This window comes from Cyanistes caeruleus, chromosome 9 (assembly GCF_971803275.1).
Source record: "Cyanistes caeruleus chromosome 9, bCyaCae1.hap1.1, whole genome shotgun sequence".
Taxonomy (NCBI): domain Eukaryota; kingdom Metazoa; phylum Chordata; class Aves; order Passeriformes; family Paridae; genus Cyanistes; species Cyanistes caeruleus.
This window is the reverse complement of record NC_141709.1, coordinates 12,727,772-12,750,055: the sequence shown is the minus strand read 5'-3', so window position 1 is coordinate 12,750,055 and position 22,284 is coordinate 12,727,772. Positions and strand designations below refer to the sequence as shown.

At 37.6% G+C, this 22,284-nt stretch overlaps 1 protein-coding gene and 2 long non-coding RNA genes across 7 annotated transcripts in view; 2 read left to right on the top strand and 1 right to left on the bottom strand.

The window, feature by feature from the left end:
• The first annotated feature begins 463 nt into the window (after positions 1 to 463).
• On the top strand, positions 464 to 4,508 carry LOC147651605 (uncharacterized). The gene is made up of 3 exons (XR_015273842.1): positions 464 to 882; positions 1,394 to 1,608; positions 2,127 to 4,508. It is a non-coding gene; the product is annotated as an uncharacterized LOC147651605 (long non-coding RNA).
• A 1,142-nt stretch (positions 4,509 to 5,650) lies between these two features.
• The window catches only part of PTPRC (protein tyrosine phosphatase receptor type C), a 62,927-nt gene continuing 46,293 nt past the window's right edge, over positions 5,651 to 22,284 (bottom strand). For all 5 annotated transcript variants that reach the window (XM_086842029.1, XM_086842027.1, XM_023932014.2 and 2 more), the window contains 19 exons: positions 21,307 to 21,367; positions 20,519 to 20,627; positions 19,339 to 19,370; positions 18,094 to 18,209; positions 17,419 to 17,509; positions 17,246 to 17,322; positions 16,990 to 17,026; positions 16,467 to 16,564; positions 14,409 to 14,534; positions 12,790 to 12,947; positions 12,196 to 12,331; positions 11,473 to 11,622; positions 10,948 to 11,038; positions 10,480 to 10,613; positions 9,498 to 9,632; positions 9,051 to 9,173; positions 8,441 to 8,619; positions 7,629 to 7,764; positions 5,651 to 6,896 (listed from right to left, as the gene is read on the bottom strand). In XM_086842029.1, the coding sequence (XP_086698155.1) occupies positions 6,612 to 6,896; positions 7,629 to 7,764; positions 8,441 to 8,619; positions 9,051 to 9,173; positions 9,498 to 9,632; positions 10,480 to 10,613; positions 10,948 to 11,038; positions 11,473 to 11,622; positions 12,196 to 12,331; positions 12,790 to 12,947; positions 14,409 to 14,534; positions 16,467 to 16,564; positions 16,990 to 17,026; positions 17,246 to 17,322; positions 17,419 to 17,509; positions 18,094 to 18,209; positions 19,339 to 19,370; positions 20,519 to 20,627; positions 21,307 to 21,367 (2,274 nt within the window). In that variant the 3' untranslated portion in view covers positions 5,651 to 6,611. The remainder of the gene's footprint in view (positions 6,897 to 7,628; positions 7,765 to 8,440; positions 8,620 to 9,050; positions 9,174 to 9,497; positions 9,633 to 10,479; positions 10,614 to 10,947; positions 11,039 to 11,472; positions 11,623 to 12,195; positions 12,332 to 12,789; positions 12,948 to 14,408; positions 14,535 to 16,466; positions 16,565 to 16,989; positions 17,027 to 17,245; positions 17,323 to 17,418; positions 17,510 to 18,093; positions 18,210 to 19,338; positions 19,371 to 20,518; positions 20,628 to 21,306; positions 21,368 to 22,284) is intronic.
• Positions 15,302 to 16,614, top strand: LOC111932760 (uncharacterized). The gene is made up of 3 exons (XR_002866302.2): positions 15,302 to 15,385; positions 16,159 to 16,267; positions 16,525 to 16,614. It is a non-coding gene; the product is annotated as an uncharacterized LOC111932760 (long non-coding RNA).

The following is a 22,284-nucleotide window of genomic DNA, read 5'->3' as shown; positions in this document are numbered from 1 at the left end:
TTGCATGATAGAAGTGTAGAGAACAAGATATCTACTTTGTGGGTATTTCTTTCCTATCTTGTCTAAGATGAACTTTCAGAATAAAAACGCAGCTGACCAGACAATAGAGAGGCTGAAGATGCAGATGTAGCTGTGAGTGGAAATGGGCCTCGAATGAAAATATCCACAAGCATCATATCTGTAAGCCAATGAATTCAGCTGACTTGCTTCTTTCTCACTTCTACCTGCACAGGTAATCCCAAACTAATACCTTTTCTTAATAAAATTTGGAGTTTTAGTCCAACTACTCATTTGGTACCTGTGGCATCGGTTTTACAGGAATCAGTAGTTTTTCTGTCTACACACATACAAGACCTAAAATACCAGCACTCTTCAGAGTCAGTAAAGCAGGGCCCATGGAATCATGCACTGTGACACAACTGAGGCTGGTCACTGTCACAGCCCTGCTCTGCTCGAGCACAGTGAGACTGTGTCCATGTGAGGCTGTCCCTCCCCTGCTTTGCCCTGGAGCTGGGCTCTGGTGGGGCATACAGCTTTAGCTGCTTCCTGGCATCCAGGATGGGGGAAAAGGGATAGGGAGCATGGGGACAGGGCTGGGCTGGGAGATGGAAACAGAAGGCTGTTGTGAAACAGATAGCTCTTCGAGTCAGTGAAATGCTGGTGCTTCCAAATCAGAAGAAAACCTAGGAAGCTGATAAAACTATTCAGCCAGGAAGAAATCACTGTTCAGTAGCTGAACAAAAGCTACAGAAAGAAGAGTCAAAGACTCAACAAATTGGACTGTAAGGACGAGAGAAGAGCTGTCTGAGAGGGGGCTGTGAGCCTTGTCTGCCCTGCACTACCACAGAAAGAGTCTTTCCACTATGAGTGGAGCAGAACAAGGTGTTATTTTATTAGTGGAAATGCCTTGCTCTCTTTGAAAGAAGACATAACTCTTTATGGAATAATTTACTAATGCCATTTAAGAAATTGAATTCCTGTTCTGTGAGAATTTTATTTATGTTAAATCAATATATGAAGTCAGAATTTCATTTTATTGCTGAATAGAAATTATATTAAGAAAACAGCCTAGAAAAAGGAAACACTTAACGATACTGAACTGTTTTAGTCTTGAAGTGGTTTCAGTGGCATAATGATATATTAAAAATAATATATTTAAAAATTTCAGAAAATAGCAGGAGTGAAAGGAACTATAGTGCTAAACACAGAAGAATACATTGTTATTCTCAAAATGCCATAATAACATTACTAAAATAGGATTAAAATTATTCTTTTTTTCTTCAAGAAAAAATATTCAAAATTGACATTTCTTATCAAATCTCTGCATTTGGCAAGAACACCCTCTTCCAGTGGTAACTTCCAATTGTCATTTCTTTACCATTTTTCTCTGCAGTTGAAGAACACGCGCACTGACTTCTACTGCAACATCAGGAGAGCTGACAAATATGTATTTGGTAGCCTCTGACATCAGTGCTGATTTAGTCTGTGACAACAGGGGTACTCTGAAGCCATGCAGTCTTCTGCATCTCACCTGTAATTTACTTTTTGCGTATTCATCTCTAAAAACCACTATTATAAAGACCACCAGCTGCACTACCCCACGAAAAAGTTAGTACAGGATAACCATATCATCCTTGTTTCTCCCATTTTCCTTCCTTTAAACCAAGCAGCTGCCAAACAGCAGCTCATGGATTTGGCTGGGAATGGAATCTCACACTTGAGGCAATGCATGCACACACACACACGCTTGCACACGCTTTGCGTCTGAGCTGGAGTTTGTACTTGGGGAGACACAGCCTCTGCAGTGCTGCATAAACAAATGCCATCTTCATTACCTCAAATGGCTCCATGTTACTGAAATGGAGCAAGCTGGGTGCACTGCAGGAGGCTCGGAAGTGAGCAAAAAGCGTTTGAAGAGTTTCAGCACAGCCTGCCGGGAAGCTCTGAAAATACACAAGGGCGTCCCCAAGGAGTCTGTGGAGCACTGACCTGTGCAGGCTCTGACTCCCAGCTGACTGCCAGGCAAGGTCAGGGTATCGGGGGGGTTCATCACCAAAAGCAAAAATTTGAATCTGAGTGCTGAAACTGATCCAAAATAAACTTCCTTTTATTTTTCCCTCCTTCAGACAGTCACACTTATAGCTACATTAGCAATGCCTGCCACGGCACTAAACAGATGTGGGATTGAAGAGACACTCAGCTGTAAGTAGGTCTATGTCTATTCCTCTGAAAAAGATTTATTACCTTAATTTTAGAAAGTTTAGTAGCATTACGCATTGCTGATGCTGACAATCCTGAGTCTGAGGAAATAACTATTTAAAGCTAAAACTATTTAAAGATATATTTTATTATCACTTGTAGTAAACATCCTTCCTAAATAATTTTTTATCACTAGAAAAAAGATCTTTGAGCATCAACTTGCACTGTACTTTTGTAGTCATGTTTCTTTCTTTTGCATTGAAAAGACAGATTGACTTAGGCTTTTGTATAAAACTATTCTCTGTTGCTGTACCTTTCAAATAATTGTATTATATTTTTCAGAAGAGGTTTTTCTGAAGCAGACCTAATGCACATAGAAATGTTCTGTATTCTGTAATTGAAACTTCCTTTTCTTCTGTTGTAGTTCTCCCTAGTCCAAAACCAGCACACTGGTCCTTGGCAAACAGTTGCTTTACATATGGAAAAATAGCTGTGGTAGAGCTGTGCAGAACCCTCAGGGAATTTCTGATTTTCTTTTAGAGGCAATCTGTAGTATGTACCATGTCAAAAAATCCCTGGGCCTTTACAAAAGCAAGATGCCTTGTCAAAGAGATAAGCATTGGTGTTGGAGAGTTTTTGTGAGGAATGTTAAATAAAAGATACAACTTCTTGCTTAATGAAACACCTGTCTGGAGCCACCACTCACTTTACTTTCTTTACTAGCTCACACAAACAGCTCACAATGGTAGTGTTTTTCTTCCCTTTGTAACTTAGATTCAGCACTTTCTGTGGCTCAGAGCCACTACCTAGCACAGTTTGTGCCTCTCATACCAGATTTCACCTTGATTTCCTGTCTTGAAGCAAAGCCCAGAGCTTTGCCTGCCTCGCCCCCCCAGCAGCCCTCCTGCACAGGAGGTGTCCTCAGGGTAACTGGGAGCAGAGGGCTGGGACAGGTGGGGACTCTCCAGGCCTGTCCAGACCTTTGGCTCCTGCGTGTGGCCACCAGCTCCCCCAGCCCATCCACTGAGAGCAAGGGGCAGAATGCCCTCCCTTTCCCAGTGGGAATGAGCTCAGTGCCACTGGAGCATGTGCCCTGGCAGCACCAGCTGGCTCAGAAGTGGAGAGGCTGAGTTCATGGACGCGGTCTGCACGCGTGTGTGGGAAAGGGGCAGGCACAAACACTCCCTGCAGGAGCACAAATCCAGCCCTGGGAGCTGGGGTGTGGGAGAGCAGCAGGCTTCTGCCACCTCCCAGAACCCCAGCTGCCAGGGCTCTGTGTGCTGGCCCTGTTTTTTGTTGCATCATAAGGTACAGCCTCTGAGAAGGTTTTACTGTAACTGCCTTGTTCATTACATGAGAAACAGGAAAAAACTGAACAAAAGCAAACACTCACAGTCCACTCCTCACTGCAGTTACCTGACTGAGCAGAATCTTGTGTAGACTCTGGGGTCCTTCCTCTCCCCTATCTTCCCACATGGGATTCCACTAACACAGCACTGTAATTTTTGCATACCCACCGTTACGTCAGCATCTACTCAGAAAATTGTGGGAGAAATCCAATCCCTCTGGTCATATAAGCACTTGATTACCTTCATTTGTTGCTCAATGTCCTCTCTCTGTTCATCTGTTGCTTAGTTGTTTTTATCCTGGACTTCAGATTCTAAACCACTTTCCAAGGGTGATTTTCTCAGCTGGAGGCAGTGGTTAGCACGTTTTTCTGTGGTTTAGCTGTACTTGATGAGATAAACATTTTTCATCTTACTTTGAGACTGTTTCTCAACTTTTGGGCTGTGCAAGTGTGCTACACCATCATTCTCTCTGACAGAGCCAAAGTAGTTCCTAGCAAAGCTTTCTAGCTTGGGCTTCGTGTCTCACCTGTAAAATGTTTCACCATCTTCCTGGGGAACATGAGATTAATCCTACAAGTGAATAAACCAAGTGACTGTGGAGCATCCAGCCTAAGGATGCTTCTAGAAGCTCTGTGTCACCACCTCATGGACGTTTGGAAAACAAAGGGCAATAGAGAAGGCAGAAAATCATCCCTGGCACACACATGGAGAGTTCCTGGAAGCAATCAGAACTTCTAAAGTGTGCTAAGACAGGCTCCTTCAATCATTGCACTGGAATTTAATGAGGTTTAATTCTACAATATGTTCTTGAATTTGAAAATGATTAAAAGCCAAGAGCTAAGTTTTCCTCCTTGTGACTGTAAGGAACTTTACTGCAAAAGTGGTTCACACTAGGCACATGAGGGCAGTTTCAGTGTAATGCTCCGTTTTTCTAATAATAAAGACATGCATGGAGGAAAATTTAACAGAGTTAAGGACTTGTCTTTTGAAGTACATGCACAAATCAAGAATTAACTTGGCATTTTTCTCTTCTAAAAATACCAGCAAACAAACATTGAAGTCATTCTAGAAAATAATTAAATCAAAATCACAAAAGGTTTTCACAGCCTAGGTGTTGCCGGAGCTTAAAAAACATAGGAACCTTTTTTCAAGGAACTGAAGTATATGATTGCCCTCAGATTTAACACAAGAAAAGTTTGGTGTAATTTTTGATTTGGGAAACATTTTCAGTTGTTTTTAAAAGTGTGACTAGTCTCTGTCTCCACAGCCTTACATTAGACAGCAGCACTCACATCTTTGTTTTGCTTCCTGAGAGCCTTTACCGTTGGCAGATCTTAAATGAAGGAAGATAAATTATTTGTTCTCTGACATGGAATGAACACCAGTGAACCAATCTGCATCCAAGGGTCTTTATACTTTTGGTCTTCAAGGTATGCTAAATTTGCAATTATGTTTTTAGTTCCTCTAAAACTAGCCAACAGATTTTGGGCCTACAATATCTTTTAGATTATCTTCCCATGTAGTCCCTAGAGCTTTCCCTCCACACATGCCCCCTTCAGCTTTGTTAAGTTTATCACCTAACACAACTCCTTGCTGAAAAGGGAGTTCAGCTGACAGCCAAGGGGAATCCTCCTGCTCTGTGTCTGCTTGCTGCCACTTTCTGAAGCAAGACTGCCAGCAAGCACTTGTCTGAGCTGATAATTGTGAATGATGTATTTGATCTAGGTTAACAACACAATTAAATTAGGGTTTTAACCAAGTGTGACTGTACGTGTTGTTTAGACAGCTCTCTAAGTGTTTTCAATTATGCTTTGTAATGAGAAATTAGGAATAAGCAGTGATTAACTTGGAGCACTGGATCTGTTGCATGACTGTTCCTTTCATGGCTTCAAGCAAAATAAAATTAAGCCTCTTTCCTCTGTTCTGAGAGAGAGACATGACACTTACCTGGGTATACACAGAGTTTTAGAAGAATTAAATGATGTGTTTTCCTATTGACATTTGTAAATGTTATCCATTTATGGGACAGCACAAGATTTTATACATTGAAAAGTAAATGATCATTTTGCATAGTACTAGAGAATGAAATAATTTTCATCTTGTAAGCTATTAATTATATTTTTTTATTTGTTCTGAAAACAGTAGGCTAAAATTTGGCAAGAAATAGTAAAAATATGAAAATGTAACATACAAAACATCATTATGAAAAAAAAAAATATCCTGTACCAATTAAAATCTACAAGTTTTGAGGAAAGTTATCAAAGTATTTTCAAATTCTGAAAAGAGGTTGGAGGCATTCGTGGTCCTTTAAATAAAAACAAGCATAAGAAATAGATGTGCAAGCACTCAGTATTTTAAGTTCTAAGAATAAACAAGATGTGTTTTCCACTAGAACTGTTGCAATGATTCAAATGCCGATCTCCAAACTCCTATAGATCAGGTTAATATATGTGTGGAGCAATAACGACACCTTGAGGACAGCTAGAAAAATGCAAAAAAATTATATTCTGCATTGATATGGGAGGATTTACACACCCTTTTTAAGGCTGAATTCCTTGGAATTACCACGTGATGTAAATTATAAGCTCTTAAAACTCTTTGGCAAAGTCCCACAGGTCCCAAAAGTATTATTAATGCTCTCATTAGTCCTGAAATACTCGAATATATGCTTACCAATAGGTTCACTTACTTGCTATTAGTTTTGAGGACAGACCTGTTCTTGCAACACAATAATCTTGTTCTGAGGTTCTTTTTTCCTTTTTACAGAAATAAAAAATTTTGCTTTGCACTGTTCAGCATAGTATTACATCGTACATGATTTTAAAAGAAAAAGTATAAAAATAGTCAAGGTTTCTGGAGAAGTATTAAATGCAAATCTACACAAAAATAAAATTCCACAGTTCTTTGTCACTCTCTACAAGTTTCAAGTATTCCTTTAAATTTGTACCTTTCAAAAACTGAAATAACTGAACATTTTCAAAAAAAAAAGAAAGTGGGAAGAGGAAGAAATCTTATACCTCTCATTTCGCTTAAGACTTTTTGCATTTGAAAAAGCACTTTTTCTTAATCTAGCTCTAAGTTAAGAACTGCACCTGTGGGGCCATTTGTAGAGCTTTCTGTTCCCTTAGTGCTATCTGCAGCCTTAGAATCATCACATATTTCATGTGGCTCAGTTTCTTCTGGTCGTGATGGGGAAAGATCAGTTGTGATCAAATCAGCCTCCTGATCTGATTTTCCTACTTCACTGCAAAATTCAACTTCATCTTCCTGCTGGCTGTTCTTCTTTATTTGTCCATTCTGTGCAGGGTAGGTACTGGCAATGGTGTCATACAGAAATTGGTATTGTTCCTCAAAAATAAAGAGAATAAGTTAGCATTAATGGAATGCTCAGAGTCCAAGAATTCATCCATTCTTTTTTGGTTCTATTACATTTTAGACATGTAGCATGTAACTGGACAAACAAGACTACATATGAAGCAGCTTCCACAGTTTTTGGCATAGAGACTGTTGCTCCTATGCTTTATTCTGACTTCATGTGTACATAACATCTCTGAAACTGTCTGCATCAAATATTCCAAGTTGTCACTCAGTGCCCTCCTGGTTCATAAAGTACCAAAAATACAGTTTTTAGAGTACCTAAACAGCATGTATTGTACTGAGTCTGGAAAGTCATGTAATAACCTGCCTGTATTAATGATACCAAGGTCTGGTTTGTTGGTAACTGCACAGTGTGTGCCACAGCTCCTCTGGAGTGACTGAAACAGACAGTGGCTGCCAGCCTGCAAATGGAATTCATCTCCCAGCTGCAGAAGGGACACTGCATGTACATCATGAACCAACTGCAGGAACATCAATTTATTTAATTTGTAATTTCAAACTATACACCCATTGCCAAAGGCAGTACAGAACTACAGCTCTGAACATCTCAGACTCCATTAATATCAGCAAGGGCTAATGCTCAAATGATGGTGAGTGTAAATGTTCTGATCAGAATCAGAAATTACACCCAAGATTATGGGGATATTAGTGACCATTATAAGAAATCTCTCTCTTTTCTGTTAATTCATAAGATTTACTTACAAAGGTGGAGACCATCCCTAGCCTGGTGCGACGAAGAGATTTTACTACTTGGAAAACATCTATTACTTCTTCTATTTCTGCACTTTCCAAAAGGGTCATTAAAGCACAAAATACACCAGTCTGCTGTGATCCATCACTAGAATGACACAAAATGTACACATAAATTTACTAAGTAAAATCAGAAACCTTCTGACTAAATATTAGATATATTTTAAAGTCTTTATGCTGAATTATATTTCCAAATCATTTTTTTACTGGACTAAAATTGTCATAAATAAGTATATGTGTAGGATTCACACAGGATATAGTTTATCTAAATACTACCTGGACCTGAAGTACCACTTAAGGGGAAGAGGGAAATTCAAAACTTCAGACACACAGTCTCAACTATTGTTAGCAGGATTATCTTCTGGTTTAGATGGCACGCAAGGCTATTCCTGGAAATGGTCCTAGAAAAGTACACTTGTATCCTGGAGTGAAAGATGATCCTAAAAACTCTACTGGATGTTCACTAGTGCATCCTGCAAGGGAACTCTGACCTAGCATTTCCCCACAAAATGGGTGCACCAGCCAAGAGCAGCTGCTCTTAGTATCTGCTCTGTGCCCACACTTGCCCAAGAGAAGTGCACTTGCTTTTCATCACTACAATCCAAAAGGCCAAGCTTGAGCAATTCAAGGAATCTTCTAAGGAGAGTTGAGTCTCCAGACACATGGAAAGGCTTGTGAGAAAAGGTAGGTATCCCAAAATTATAGTTGCTATGTATACCCAGAACTTAGAGCTAGGTGAATGTGTGTGCTGAATGCAGACCCACCAGCAGTGGACAAGGAGTGGGACACTGCGGGTTCTCCTGTTGTCCTCAGTCACTGGTCTGGCTGGAAGTTTTTGTTTAATGTTGAGAATCATGCTGACTAAATCTTTGGGGGATTCTGGAACATCACAGCCACTCCACTTATGGTACTGATATTGATACACCTTCTGAGTTTCTTTTGCCTGGAAAATAGCAGCAGAGATATGGTTAATGTTCAGGATAAAATACAGATTCACACAGTAACTCTGTTGCTGCTGATTTACAAAGGAAGAATATTCCTGAGGAACTCCAGGGTAATAGTTCTACCTCATGAATATGAGGTAGGTAGACATCCAAGCTTTGTTCAAAGTACAAAAGACAGCTGATCTCCTGAGATTCCCCTACCACCATCTCAGGAACTCACTATTTCTAAATAGAAAACTTGTGATAATTTATAGCATTTCTCATGATTGACTGCTGGTCTGGAAGAGAAAAATATTTCTGTTTCTTAGAGCGGGAGGTAACTGCAGTGGGAACTGTTTCTCCTCTTTCTTGACGCTAAACTTATAAATTTGTTTCTAAATTTAAAAACTCACTGAAAACCACTTTTTGGACTTTGCAAAGAAACTTTTACCTTCAGATGTGTAATGTCAAATGCACGTATGGTATAGCTAGGACCAGAGTTGACATCTGCCATTTGAACTTCTATGCCATCATACATTTGCTTTCCTTCTACCCAGTACTGTGCACAGAGTTCCTAAAACGGATAAAAGTACAAGTCAGTGGTTACCACTCAAATCTCCTTTTATTTTGCCTTCCACGTGCACTTAGAGACTGTACTAACTTTAAAGTGGGAGGAGTTCCATTGTATTTTAACATATAGCATCATACATTTTTCCCTCAAAAATTCATTAGAAAGTAAATTAAGTAGGTAAATGATAGTGCAAAATATGTTGGAAATGCAAATTCCTCATCCTATGGAAAACACTTAAGTGGAGCAAGGAAATAAAAGAGTGCAGTGCAGTGTTTTGTTTGCATGTAGAGGATATTCAATGTGTTAATGTGCAGACAATGCCCCCACCTGATCTCCTTCCTTCAGCTCTGTCAACATAACAATGACTTTGACTTTTCTTTGGAGCACCATTTGCCAGAAGTCAGAGATAGTTTCCTGCAGTGGTCCCTGTGTTGCAATCATGGCTTTTGGACCCCAGTAACCCTATAAAAGAAATATTTTTTTTCCTCAATTTGTTTGAAATGTGATTGTCAAACAATAGAACTCATCATTTAAGGAATACCCTGTGAAATAAATTAATGAACCTGTTTGTTTATAGGGAAAATGTGCCTATCACAGTAGGCATCAGTCTTACAGGAATTCTACTACCCAAGTAACATTAACTAAGTCTTCCTAAGAAGAATATCACTTCAGACTGACAACAAGATATGTTGATGCTGCAGTAGGTGAGACCTCACCCTGCCATTTTTTAAAAATCATATTTTTAAGGGGTTAAACATTCCATTTTACATGGCCATTCAATTTTACCACTAAGAAATTGTGTTTATACCGCACAAAGTTGGTGCACCAGTCATTTCACACTGAACTTCCTAAAAATACAGATACATTTACCCTGAATAGGTATCCTAAATGTGCAGCATTTCAAAGGATTCAGATAAATGGAACTTAGCTAGTAATTCCATTGACATCAGTTACTTCATTTGTGACCAATAAATGTTCTTCTTTGGATATACAATGATACCAAAAAATTTTTGCCTCAAATTTTCACTGGTAGGGTTTGGTCCATTGAATAACTTTAGTCACATTTCATTAAAAGGGACAATATTAATGTGGTTCAACCTGTAGACAGATGCCCAGTAATGGAAATATATGTTATAATGAGGCTGGTCTGAAGGCTAATGGTTTCAAACGTAGATGGATTTGCCAATCAGCCGTCATATCCTTCTCCTTTATTCAACTAAATTCTTTTCTATTGTGATACCAACAAGAGAATAAGAGTTTTAGCTGAAAGCTTATGAAATGCCTATAAGTGGATCTTCTAAATACATACAGTTATGAAGGAAGCATTGATGTATTTGTTGGATTCCTCACAGTCGCTGTCCTCATCCGAGGACTCGTCTGAATCATGTTCACCCTCCTTACTGCAATCTTCTTCGTGCCTGATGGGCACTCGGTTAAAGTCATCTGTGTGAGACAAAGTGTCACTGTCACAGCACACAGCCCCTGGATGTGGCATATTTGGAGGCGGGGGAGAAATAGAAAAGGCCAGTCCTTTCACAATAGACTGCAGAACCAAGGCCACCTTGCTTGAAATAAACAGTCCCAATAATTCACATTGGTAAAAACTCTTTTTTTTTTTTAAATCACTATAAGAAATTTAGAATTTTACAGCGTTGAGAACACCAATCAAATAGTACTGTGTAAGGTGATTTGCTCATTTTTTCAAATTTTTTCTAATAGAAGAAAACAGATATAATAAGGGGAGGTGGGATAAAATAAGGCAATGGAAAATACTTACAAGGAATTACGTTGGCATTCCTATTTTTGCTTTTATTTTCCTCCCGATTCCCAGTGTTCTGCGTCCGCCATCCCTTATAGGAAGGCAATCGCTGAAGAAAGAAGATGTTTGATATTATGCTTGATTAAAATGGTTCTTAAGATCATTGTCTCCTCAGGACTCACTCTCACTCTTCATCTTGCACTTCTCTCACTACTTCAGTTCTCTAAACTTTGGTAACATCTGTACTACTGTTTAAAAATGCCTGCTACATCATGTACAATGGCACAGAAAATCATGAACACAGACTCAAGTAACCATTCTGCGAACTCCAACTTTCTTAAAAATATTAAGGCCAAAGCTGAAATAAAACTTCATTAGTATGCAGCTTTTTCTCAGGAAGGTAAAGAAACTTTCTGTGCCAGAGAAATAAAATAGCACCTAAATGATCTGTTAACTGTGGTATCTCTAGCTCATGAGTATTGTGCAAGGCATTTTTCAGCAGAAGTGCGAAGTAAGAGCAACCGGAATGCAAAGCTTATTTACCTGGAACTCTGCATCCAGCAGAGAAGGCTCACTCGGGTGGTCTTTTCTTTTCAGATTGTTAAGGGAGGAATGCAGTTCTGAGAGACTGATCTCTGTTTCTCCATACTGATTGTATTCCACCAGTGCTTGATGAATAAGGATGTACTGTGACTGGTGTTTCCCATTTGAAGAGTTTAAACATGAAGTTATTAAAGAGTAAAAAAAAAAATCACTTTTTAAAATCATTATAAAAAACTATTGTTTTTTATATATGTTTTTATTGTCTATTGTTTTTATTTAAACTGTGATAATATCATCAGTGTTAATAATATTATGCATTAACGATAAATAGATATTAAATACAAGTGTAAAACTGTAAAATGCTGAAATAAGTTAAAAACATACAATTCATCAGTCCATAAGTTGTACTCAACTCAAATGAAAATTGCATTTAGGCAGATTCATTTTGGAATGTTTAAAATTGAGTTTGACTCTGCAAGCTCAATTTTGCATTTATGAATTGCATGTCAAAAATCTGTTCTCCTTGGCTCCCTCCTCTAAAGTCTGAACTTAAAATGCTGAAGTTGTTAAAATACAAAAACTATGTTGGAAGCCTTTTTTCCCTCAGTAATTTTCAGAGCTATATTTTCTATGAACAGCTTCAACTGAATTGAGCAATTCACTTGAGAAATACTGCTGAAGCCCTAGTAAAGGAGAGTTGTGACAGGAGTTTCAGGGAGATACCTCTACTTGGACCATGAGGCATCGCTGCCGACGCAGTTTCACGATGTAGCCATAAACATCCACTCTGCCTTCTGCATCCAGCCCCTCCAGCATGGCATCAATTCCTATGTACGTCCCAGTGCGCCCAACGCCGGCACTGCCAGCCACAAAGGCATTCGGTTATTGACAGGCAATGGCACCTCCCACTCCCTCTCTGAGGAGAGCAGGCCTTGACAGGGTAAAACTGAAAAAGTCTAACAGGATTCAAAGGAACTGAAAACACTTCTTGTTGTAAATTAATTAGCAACTCAAACAATGACGAGTTTGCATTTTTAGTATCTTTCAGTGAAAGCAAGGCAAACATTGCCAAATACAGTGCTTAAAGCCAAAGCAGCCCAACATTGATCTGGCTGTCTTTCAAAAGTCTGTATCCTCAGGTTTTATCAACATGAATTTCCTTTATATCCTTCAGAAAACAGGCCTTGTTTATCTTTTGCTGACTCATTTTCAAGTGTTCAAGTCACATAATCACAAACACTTTTGCCCAGTCCCTTTTCTGAATAGCTTCATTCAGTCATTTAACATTATCAAATTTTTAAAAGAATATATATTTACCTGCAATGAACTACAATTGGACCACTAAAAAAGTTGCTGAGAGCGTTAACTCTGCGTCGGAGTTTGAGAAGGAGATGTGGATCTTCAGGGACTCCATGGTCTGGCCAGCTTGTGAACTGGATATGAGTGACATCTCTTCCAGCTGTCTTTTCTCTTCCCTAGGAAAAGTGAAGTGTTGTTTTTAATATATATCAATCTATATACACATTGGTATATGTATACAGATGTATATGTTAGTCTAAGTGACTAGATTAAAGCCCAAAGCACAAAGAGTCGTTAGTGGCCTTTGGTATGTTGCTGCTAGACTGAAAGAGAGGACATAAATTTTGATAACCATGATTATAAAGCCAAATGAGAAAAAAACGCTCAAAGGGATTCTTTTACTGGCCATGATTTATATGGCTGTACAGGCATTTTTCTACTAATTAACCTCAAAGTTCAGTTGTGGCAGAGCTATTCATACAGTTATTTGCCATTGTTTCAGTAGTTATACACCACTGTTCTACCAGAACTGCACTTTTCTTGCAATCTCCACTTTCTTGCCATGGACCACTCTTCAATTCCAAAACCAATATTCATTTTATCTTTATTGATATGATGTCAGCTGAACAAAGAGCAGACAGTTCTAAAAATATCAGTCCTCAACCTGCTGCAAATCACTCATTTCTAATGTCAGATTCCTCAAGTGACAGAACAATGTCTTTGTAAATAGTTAATCTTAACATCCTGATCTGCTCACTGACCACACAAAGTTACAGTTTTCTTTTATTCAGATCACTTCCTGAGTAAACTTTAATGATATGAGACAGCAGAATAGGAATTCTATTTCCAGCAGAAGTAGAATTTCCAGCAGAATAGGAATTGCCAGCTGTAATCACGAATCAAGAAGGGCAGATTCTGTTGCTTTGCTGAAGATCTGCTAGCAGATTTACTCTTTTAGTCTGAATGCTTTTAGCTATTATTTAGACTCCTTTTATCATGATTGAAATACTTTTGCAAAGGGCCTGAGCTGAGCATTTAGCCTTTGATGACAAATTTTGTACTCAATTACACATAGGGCAACTAAAGTGACTTCAGATTCATGAAAGAGAACAATTAACCAGCCTTAATGACTTTACACATATCTAAATGGTGATTTTAAAACACTTATATTTATAAACACACTTGAGATTGCCAGAATTTGTAATTGTCCCACTGTACAATTATCAGAAGTGTAGATAATGGTTATCTATTAGTCACAGGGATTTCAGTTGCAGAGGGTCATGCTGAGATACACACAAAGCAGCAAATTCTTTGTGTTAAAGAACAAACTAAATATATAAGGAAATTGCAGTGTATATATTAATTTTTTACCACTTAGCAGCATATTAATAGTCTTGTCTTAAATGTAGGTTCCAGAGGACTAAGGAAAAATACCTTTTGCAGTTGGGAAATATATATATCTAACTCATATTTCTTGCAAGAAATTACACCTACATCTAAGTTTTCCCTTAAGATATATGATGCTTAGGAAAGACAGCAGAGAATTTTCCATTGAGAGCTGTCTCTTCCCTTTTAAAACACAGACTCCAAACACACACTCTAGTTCCAGTCAATCTCAGACTTTTGAATCAACTTACATTTGTGATGTGCAGTTTCTGAATGATGTAATCTGGACACGTTTTACTTTCATAGATCTTCACAATGATGTCCCCATATGTTGCGGTTCCATTCTCCATTGATGGCCAGTACTGGGCACATTTGTTCTATAAAGAGATGAAGTTAAATAAGCAGCCCAACAGTGGAGTGGCAGAGAACTGAGAGCTAGAAAAAAGCCTATTTTGAAGTAGATGGCAACTCAGTATAGCTTTTCCAACTTTCCATTTCCAAATACCCAACAACTCAGGTCTCTGACCTGAAATTTATGGCCATGGAATTTAACTTCAGATGTATAGTAGGGAAAAAAAAATCCTGTACATTAGTCAAAACAATGAAGACTGACTGCTGCAGTTGCTGATGGCTGGAGAAATGTTTGCAGCTACTTCCATGCATTCTTTTTGAGTCTTCAATGAGGGCTGCTGTTCCTGCCTATATATCAGCTTGGGTGTGCTGTAAATCTGCAAGCTGTCAACATCTTTAACTGCAACTACAACAGCAGCTCCCCTTCTTCCTGCTGACTTTGTGATGCTTGTATCCCCAGCTGCTTTGTTTATGTTAGATATTAAGTTCTGCACCTCTAAGACTGGCTGTGAGAGCGGTGTGGGGGAAGGAGAAGCTGCAGTTTGTGTTCAGAAACAGGCCTCACTCCCCTGCATGCTGCCCGGACTGCGCTGTCTGCAGCACGGACAGACAGCGGGACACAGCTCTCCTTGGTTGGTAGTTAGTTTTTAGCTAGCTGAGGCAGAGAAGCTCCCCAGACTATTTTTCCCTTGGATCTGTTCAAACCTGCTCTGGACAGAAAATCCAAACAAACCCCAGGAGCTCACGCCTGTGGCCCGTTGGGGCCTGGGCCTTGGCACTTTCTGGCGCTGGAGGGACTGATAAGAGACTGGGCAAGCTGAGCAACATCACATGAAAAGGACTTTTCTGGATTTTCCATCTCATCCAACAGTGAGAGGTTTTATTGTTTAATATTATTCAATTTCTGTTAAATAAACAGTTTATCCACTTTTCTAAAAGGAAATCTTTTTCCTGAACCAGGGGAGGGTCTGTTTGAATTTGCTTTCTGGAGGGACCCCTTCAGAGGTTCTCTCCCAAATTTGCTCTAAACCAGGACACTGGAATAAGGAACAAAAGCAGGCCAGAAAGCACCCAACCTTCCACTTAAATAAAGGCAACAGAGGAAAGATATTCTTTCTTGTTGGGGTTGATGAAAACTTTGACTTAAGACTGTGGGAAAAATCCCATTAGTCATGGAGAGTAAAATATTACCCACATTTCCCCTTGGCAATTGACATTATTATGTTAATGTTACTAGAAAGTTCTTTGTTTCCCCTGTTGTTATTGGTTTACATTTGTCAAAGTTATTTGCATAAACTTCACTCCTGGTTGATACTTTCCCTCAGACTCCACCCCTAATTTAGTTTATATAAATTATCTTAAGCCCCTGGATCTTTCCTTTGTTGTGCACCGCGTACCTTGTTCGCGTTCTCACTTGCTGTAGCAGTTTGTTATTTTCTCCTTATTAAAGTGCTTTTGCTTTGGGTCACGAGATCATGCCCACTTGTCATTTTATCTCACTGCCTAAGGGATCTTCTCCCTGACATCCTGAGGTAGCACCCGTTGTCTACTCCAGGCCCAGGCTGCTACACTTTCTCAGATCTACTGAGGACACTGCCAGGATATCAAAATAGATAAGAAAAAAACCAGAAACCATACCTTTTCTGACAGGTCTATGAAGAGCTACAGTTCTACCTTGAGCCCTTTTCTGGATTAATTAGCTGTAATTTGGAAGCTCACCCTCTGCTACTTACTGATGCGACTAAAGTGATATTTTCTGGTAAGACTGGTAATTCATAAGGCAACACTCTTTTAGCATGCTTTCCAACACAAGTACTGCCACAATGAGAGAACAACAAAGAATGAAAAAAAATGTATTTAAGAAGAATATGTAATTCAGCACTGTACAGTAATCCACTTGGTTTTCTGAAAAAAAAAGGATGGAAAGGTAGAAGGAGGGAAGGATTGATATTTCTCACCCTCTTTCCTTCCTCACAGCGAGTCACCATGACAATAATCGTTGCCTTCTCTTCCCAGATCATTCTCCAGAAATCATCTGTGGTTTCATCCTTTGGGCCTAGAAGGAGATAATTTTAGGGACTTTTTCAGATCGCAGCCACATGAAAAAACACCTGCTTGACATACTTAGCCACGCAATCTGAAGAGCTAACCAGAGATCATGCAAGTAATAGCCACATACTTGATTTCATTATGGTTGCTGTCATTAGGCTACAGCATTTTAAAACTCTCTTCTGTATCTTTAGTGCATAGCTATGAAATCCGAAAACTTCTGTTGTAAAATTATACAACGTGAGAGATCTGCCTTTGAAGTACAATTTATTGTCACAAAATTCCCTAAGCAAAAACTCATTGACAACTTCGTCATGTTACATTTCAAAATGTCAGATTTTCATTTTTCCTTTAAGCTTACTAATAGGATTTTACTGCTCTAACAAAAATAGGTTAATAAAGAAAGCATATTCTTTTAAGATTATAGAGTACCTTGTGCAGCAATGTATTTTCTTGGTTCCTTGAAGCCCTGTAAAAAGTACATTGTTATCAACTTTTAGAAAGAAAGCATGAACAATCAAAAAGATTTGCAACTTTAAAAACAAATTCAATATGCAACAATCAATAATACCAAATACATTACAAAGGTAAAAACAATGGAAGTCCTCCAAGGTGTTGATGCTTTAAATGCACAGACTACAGAATTTCTTCTATAATGTCTAAGACTTTTTAAGTAAAAGCCACTCACATCAATATAACTTGCATTGATATAGTCTGATCCTGGATCTCCTGGCATCTCAGAGAGCTCAACACGGTTATGGTCATCTGTTTAAATCATTTAAACCAAAACAATTATATTATCTCAAGGCAGTTAGAAATCAAGCATATATAAAACATGTCAAAATTATTACAAATACTCACATGGAAGAATATCAATGTAACGGTTTTTGTTCTGATTATGGCTCTTTTTGGCCTCCTTTATAGAAAATTTACTGAAAACTCTAGGAATACTCTGTAAAATACAAAATTTATCTTATTAGCTAAGCCTAGATTTAAAACAGCTTTTACAGTCAAATGAATATGGAAATAATTAGGCATTACTGAATCTGGAAGGTAACACTGTACTTCATAAGATATTACTTCATATATTTCTTACATCTAAAATTTAAAAAATTCTTCTTAATATAAGAATATATTCTATTATATAATATATAAATTATATATTAGAATATTATATATATTATATTCTTAATATATCTCCACAATTACATATTATTTATATCCCCATGGCTATGCACTAAGACAAAGTTTAAAAATATGTATTAAAAGGTACTTTAGGATGAGAGGTATTGACTGCATACTTTATACTTTTGCTGACGAACACCTTCAGGAAAAAAAATAAGTTTAGTCTTGGAATAGGGAGAGATTGATAGCAAAATTAACTGAGGACTATTTGACCTTAGATGAGAATTCACTCAATTTTCTAGATTGTTTATTTTTTATTTATTTATAACTAGTACACATACTTCAAACTTGGTGGAATTCTTCCAACCACCTGGATAAAAACCTGTGGTATATTTTGAGTGAAAGGCAAACCTGAAATTCTTCCAAGAAGAGCCTTCCTTCATCTGCAATTTTCCTCTTGTATGTGTCCAGCAATAGCTCTGAGGGTATTGGCTCTATGTTGAGAAGTTGCTTGTCATCATCTTTAACTGTGTAAATAAGTCAAATGTTTATTATTACTGATGTTGAAATTGTACATTACACTTCAGTAAATGTGATTCTAAAACTGACAGATAAATTAACGAAAGAACTAAACTCTTTCTTTTAACTTGGTGTATTTTTTTTTATAAAAATGGTGTTGCCTGAGCCAGCTGTGAGCAAATGGGCTGTGGGAATAAGAGATCTTTTCCAGCTCTGGAGACACCTCTGGAGGAGGCCACATGCAGGCACACTATATTAATACTTTTGCACAACGTGGTGAGTCTCATATTCAGGCACAGTAAGTGCCTCAACAGCCACCACAGTCACACAGCCTTGCCTTCTGCTTCAGTTCTGGTCAGTTGTTGTCAGTGATTAAAATATAACAAGGTGTATTGCCTTACTTTCCAGGTTTTCTCCGATTTATGCTCTGAGTTGCAGTAATCTGCAACATCATATTGAATTATAAAATAACAATTGAACAAGTTTTAACACCTCTTATTAGACATATATTAATTTTTCATTTACATTGAAAAGTTGTACTTTTCAATAACCATGTACCTAAGCAAATGGATTTGAATTTCAACACAGTCGTACTTCCCATTTAATGTAGCTAGCTTCTGTGAATTTTAATGTTGTAAATTTTTTTCTTGAAGCTTTCTGATATTGACTGATTCTGTCTTTCTTCACAGGTTTTGAAATCCTGTGCAAAAAGGTGCACAAAATTTTTCAGTCTTTGGGATTTGAAAGCCTTCAAAATTTTTCAGTAAAAAACAACTGGCTAATGTTCAGTCTCTTGTTTTGGAAAAAGGTCTACAGAAAAGGAAAATTTTATTTTAAACTGGATTTTATTCTGGACATATTCTCAATGTTAAACATATCATAAACATTGTCTGGGAAAACTAACTATAACTATAATAAATAATTTTTCAAACACTGATGAACTTTCAGTTCACTTAAGCATAAATACTCCTTCTATATATTTACTGAAGTATTTTTGCCCTCCAAATAAGGTGTGATCACATTGATATCTGCAATCTGTGTATGCAAAAACAAATAAAAAATAACCCAAAGGTGGTAGCAAGACTTGAGACTATTTCTTAAATGGAAATAAATATAAATTGCTAAATAGATACTCACCTGCAACAAGGTTCACGCCTTCAGAAGAATTGCTGTAAGAAGCAGAAGCAGCTGTAAATGCTTTGACTAATAAGATACAGATATATATGTTAAGATATATTTGTGTGTGTGCATGTGTGTGTATGTGTGTGTATATATATATATATATATTTAAGTTAAATAAAATCAGTTTTTTTATGACAACAGCAGGGCTGTTTTTAGCCAGCATCCTGCATTGCAAGCTGTCTGTGAAAGAGTGCTACACCTGGGATTATGCTCCTATCCCGAAGAGAGAAACAAGGCAGCCACATCAAAAAGCTTTAGTGCCTGCGTGATTTTGCCCACCTCACCTACAACAAATGAATATTTCATTTCTTTACTGGAGTGACTGCTCACACCATCTTTTCTTCTCTTGCTAGTCAAAGAAAACTAACACATAGATAAAATATAATATGTTTAAATGCTAAATAGCCAAGAACAAGTCAGGCTGTCTGGAGCATGTACAAGCAAAAAATAGTTTGGCTTCCCTAAACAAGAGCAGCTCCCTGTCCCCCTAAGGGGAAGAGTAGGCTGAAGGAGTCACCAAGTTCTGTTGTTGCCAGAGGGCTGAGAAGTTTCAGAGGAAATTGCTGCTGTGTCTCCCTGCAGGGAGTGCCCTCAGGAGAGCAGCAGTCAGCCTGGCTCTGCAGGGCTGTGGCACAGCAGGCATCAGAAAGGCAATGGCCATTCCTCTGTTGCCATCCTCTGTCCTACAGAACTGCTGAGCCATTGAGAGATTACTGTAATAAGCAACACCTCCCTGACATATTGCTTAGGGTGAACAAACATTTGAAAGTGTTTCATTTCCAAGAAAGTGTGGATTATTTTCATTACTTTTGATTTAAATCATGAAGGAAATTTTTTTCCATATATTTCTGATATTTTTTTTTTTTTTTTTTTAACTAGGGATAAGTAATTTTGTTCTGTGCCTTGGGCATGGGTAGAGCAGAGAGATTTTCAATCTATTTCATTATATTTGTTTTGTTAGATAAATTCCAAAAAAGTGGTTTCTTTTAAAAAGACTTAAAGGTAAAAGGATATCTTTTCCCAGAATTAATGCAACATCAAACTTGTAACATTTTGCCACTACCCACTGTGAAATCTTGTGGAAAAACCAAAAGCTGTCCCCATCCCCCTTTCCATTTATGTAAGAGAGACTTACCTAAGCTTTTTTTTGTGAAGATCATAGATTTTGTACAGAACCAGTAGTAAAGCAATTACAGTCACAATGATCAAGAATGCCAAAAATATAATCAAGGCTCTAGAATTATCTAACAACAGAAAAATAATACATTTATTATTTTAAAATTACTTTATAAAAAAGAAACCTGTATACTCTCTGGAACCAGGGCTTATCAATTTTTGGTTTGGGGTCTTTTCTGAGAAAAAACTAAACAGGTTTGAGTTTGCTATGCCAAAGTAGAGGAGGGAATTTTATGTTTTCATTAAAAAAATCTTTCCCTTAAATTCTTCATGTCCACCTGTCAAAAAAAAACCACTGCTACAACTCAGTGGTTCAGCATTACTGTGTTTGTCTCTTGCTATGTGTGATCTGTACAGTGCAGATCTCAGCTGCTCCTAATCTGGGAATTGGGAACCTCTGCTAAGTCACAGATGTTCAGCTCCTGAAATGCACGATCTGAACACAAGAAAATAATCCTAAAGTGAATAATGTCAGTTAGAGAAATTAATTTCTTGTTGCATTTGAATGTTTCCTGAAGAAAGCACAGCTGTGTTATAATTCTGAATTATGATTAGTGACTTGGCAACATGGTCTGTTACATTAATACTGAATAGGGATATATTTCAAATGCAGATCAAATATAGAAATATAACTATAAAACAGGAAGTTTGGGGTTTTAATTAGGAGCAATTTAACTGAATTCACAATTTACATTATTTATATTATGCTAAAATCTTAAGGTAAAAATGCTCTAAATATTTACTTACATCTGGTTTTTATACTCCCCATTACTGCTGTCCCATTATGTTCTCCATTAAACACGAAGATCTGCATGCAGTGGGTGACAATAACAGAGATGTTCAGATATGACAAGTAAAAATTTCTGCATACAATTCTTAAAAAACAAAGCACAATGGATTTTTGAAATTCATTCATCTATTGACAACACCATGACAACATGACACCATGACAATCTCGGTATTGATATTGATAGTGCAGCTCAGGTCTCTACCCAAGTTACAGCAAGATCTGGATTCAAAAATATGGAGATGACAGAAAAAATAATTTAGAAAAATCGGGAACACACTTTACAAAATAAAAATCAGATGTATCTCAAAGTAAAATCTATTTTCTCTTTCATTATGCCTCTCAAATCAGAAAAAATAACCATGCAATATATAAAAATCCCATTTGCTGCAACAGTAAATATAAAAATAGTTGACTGAATTTCATGTTTTTAATACAAATTTATGTATGGATAAGTAATTCATAAAAGTTTAATTAAATAAGGTGTTTCTTGCATCATTATTCACTTTTGATGGTACTTTAAATGGTGTTAAACACTTTGTTTTGCTGTGTTTATGTTTTGTCATATATTTAATATTTATTCAATTTTTTGAATTTCCATAATAGAAATTTGTATCAAATCTAAAAGACAGCTTGCAGTCAAATATTTCACACTGTGCTTTTTTTTCCCTTTTGAGTCTTCTATAACTTGACCAGAGTCCTTTCATTACCAGCTGAGCCCATAAGGCTTTCTGTGGTTTTTGGGTAAGAATTAAGCAAAATAAGTGCAAAGCAGTGCCCAGGATTTAGATGTGCAGAAGCAAATTCCTTCTGCAGGGAAAACTGCTCACTGGAAGTGGTGGAAAAAACCTTAAATGGCACAGAGGCCCTGTGCTACAATACAAGAATCTTTTGCTCCTACGACCTTATCTTTATTTTTCAAATATAAAGTTCTCTGA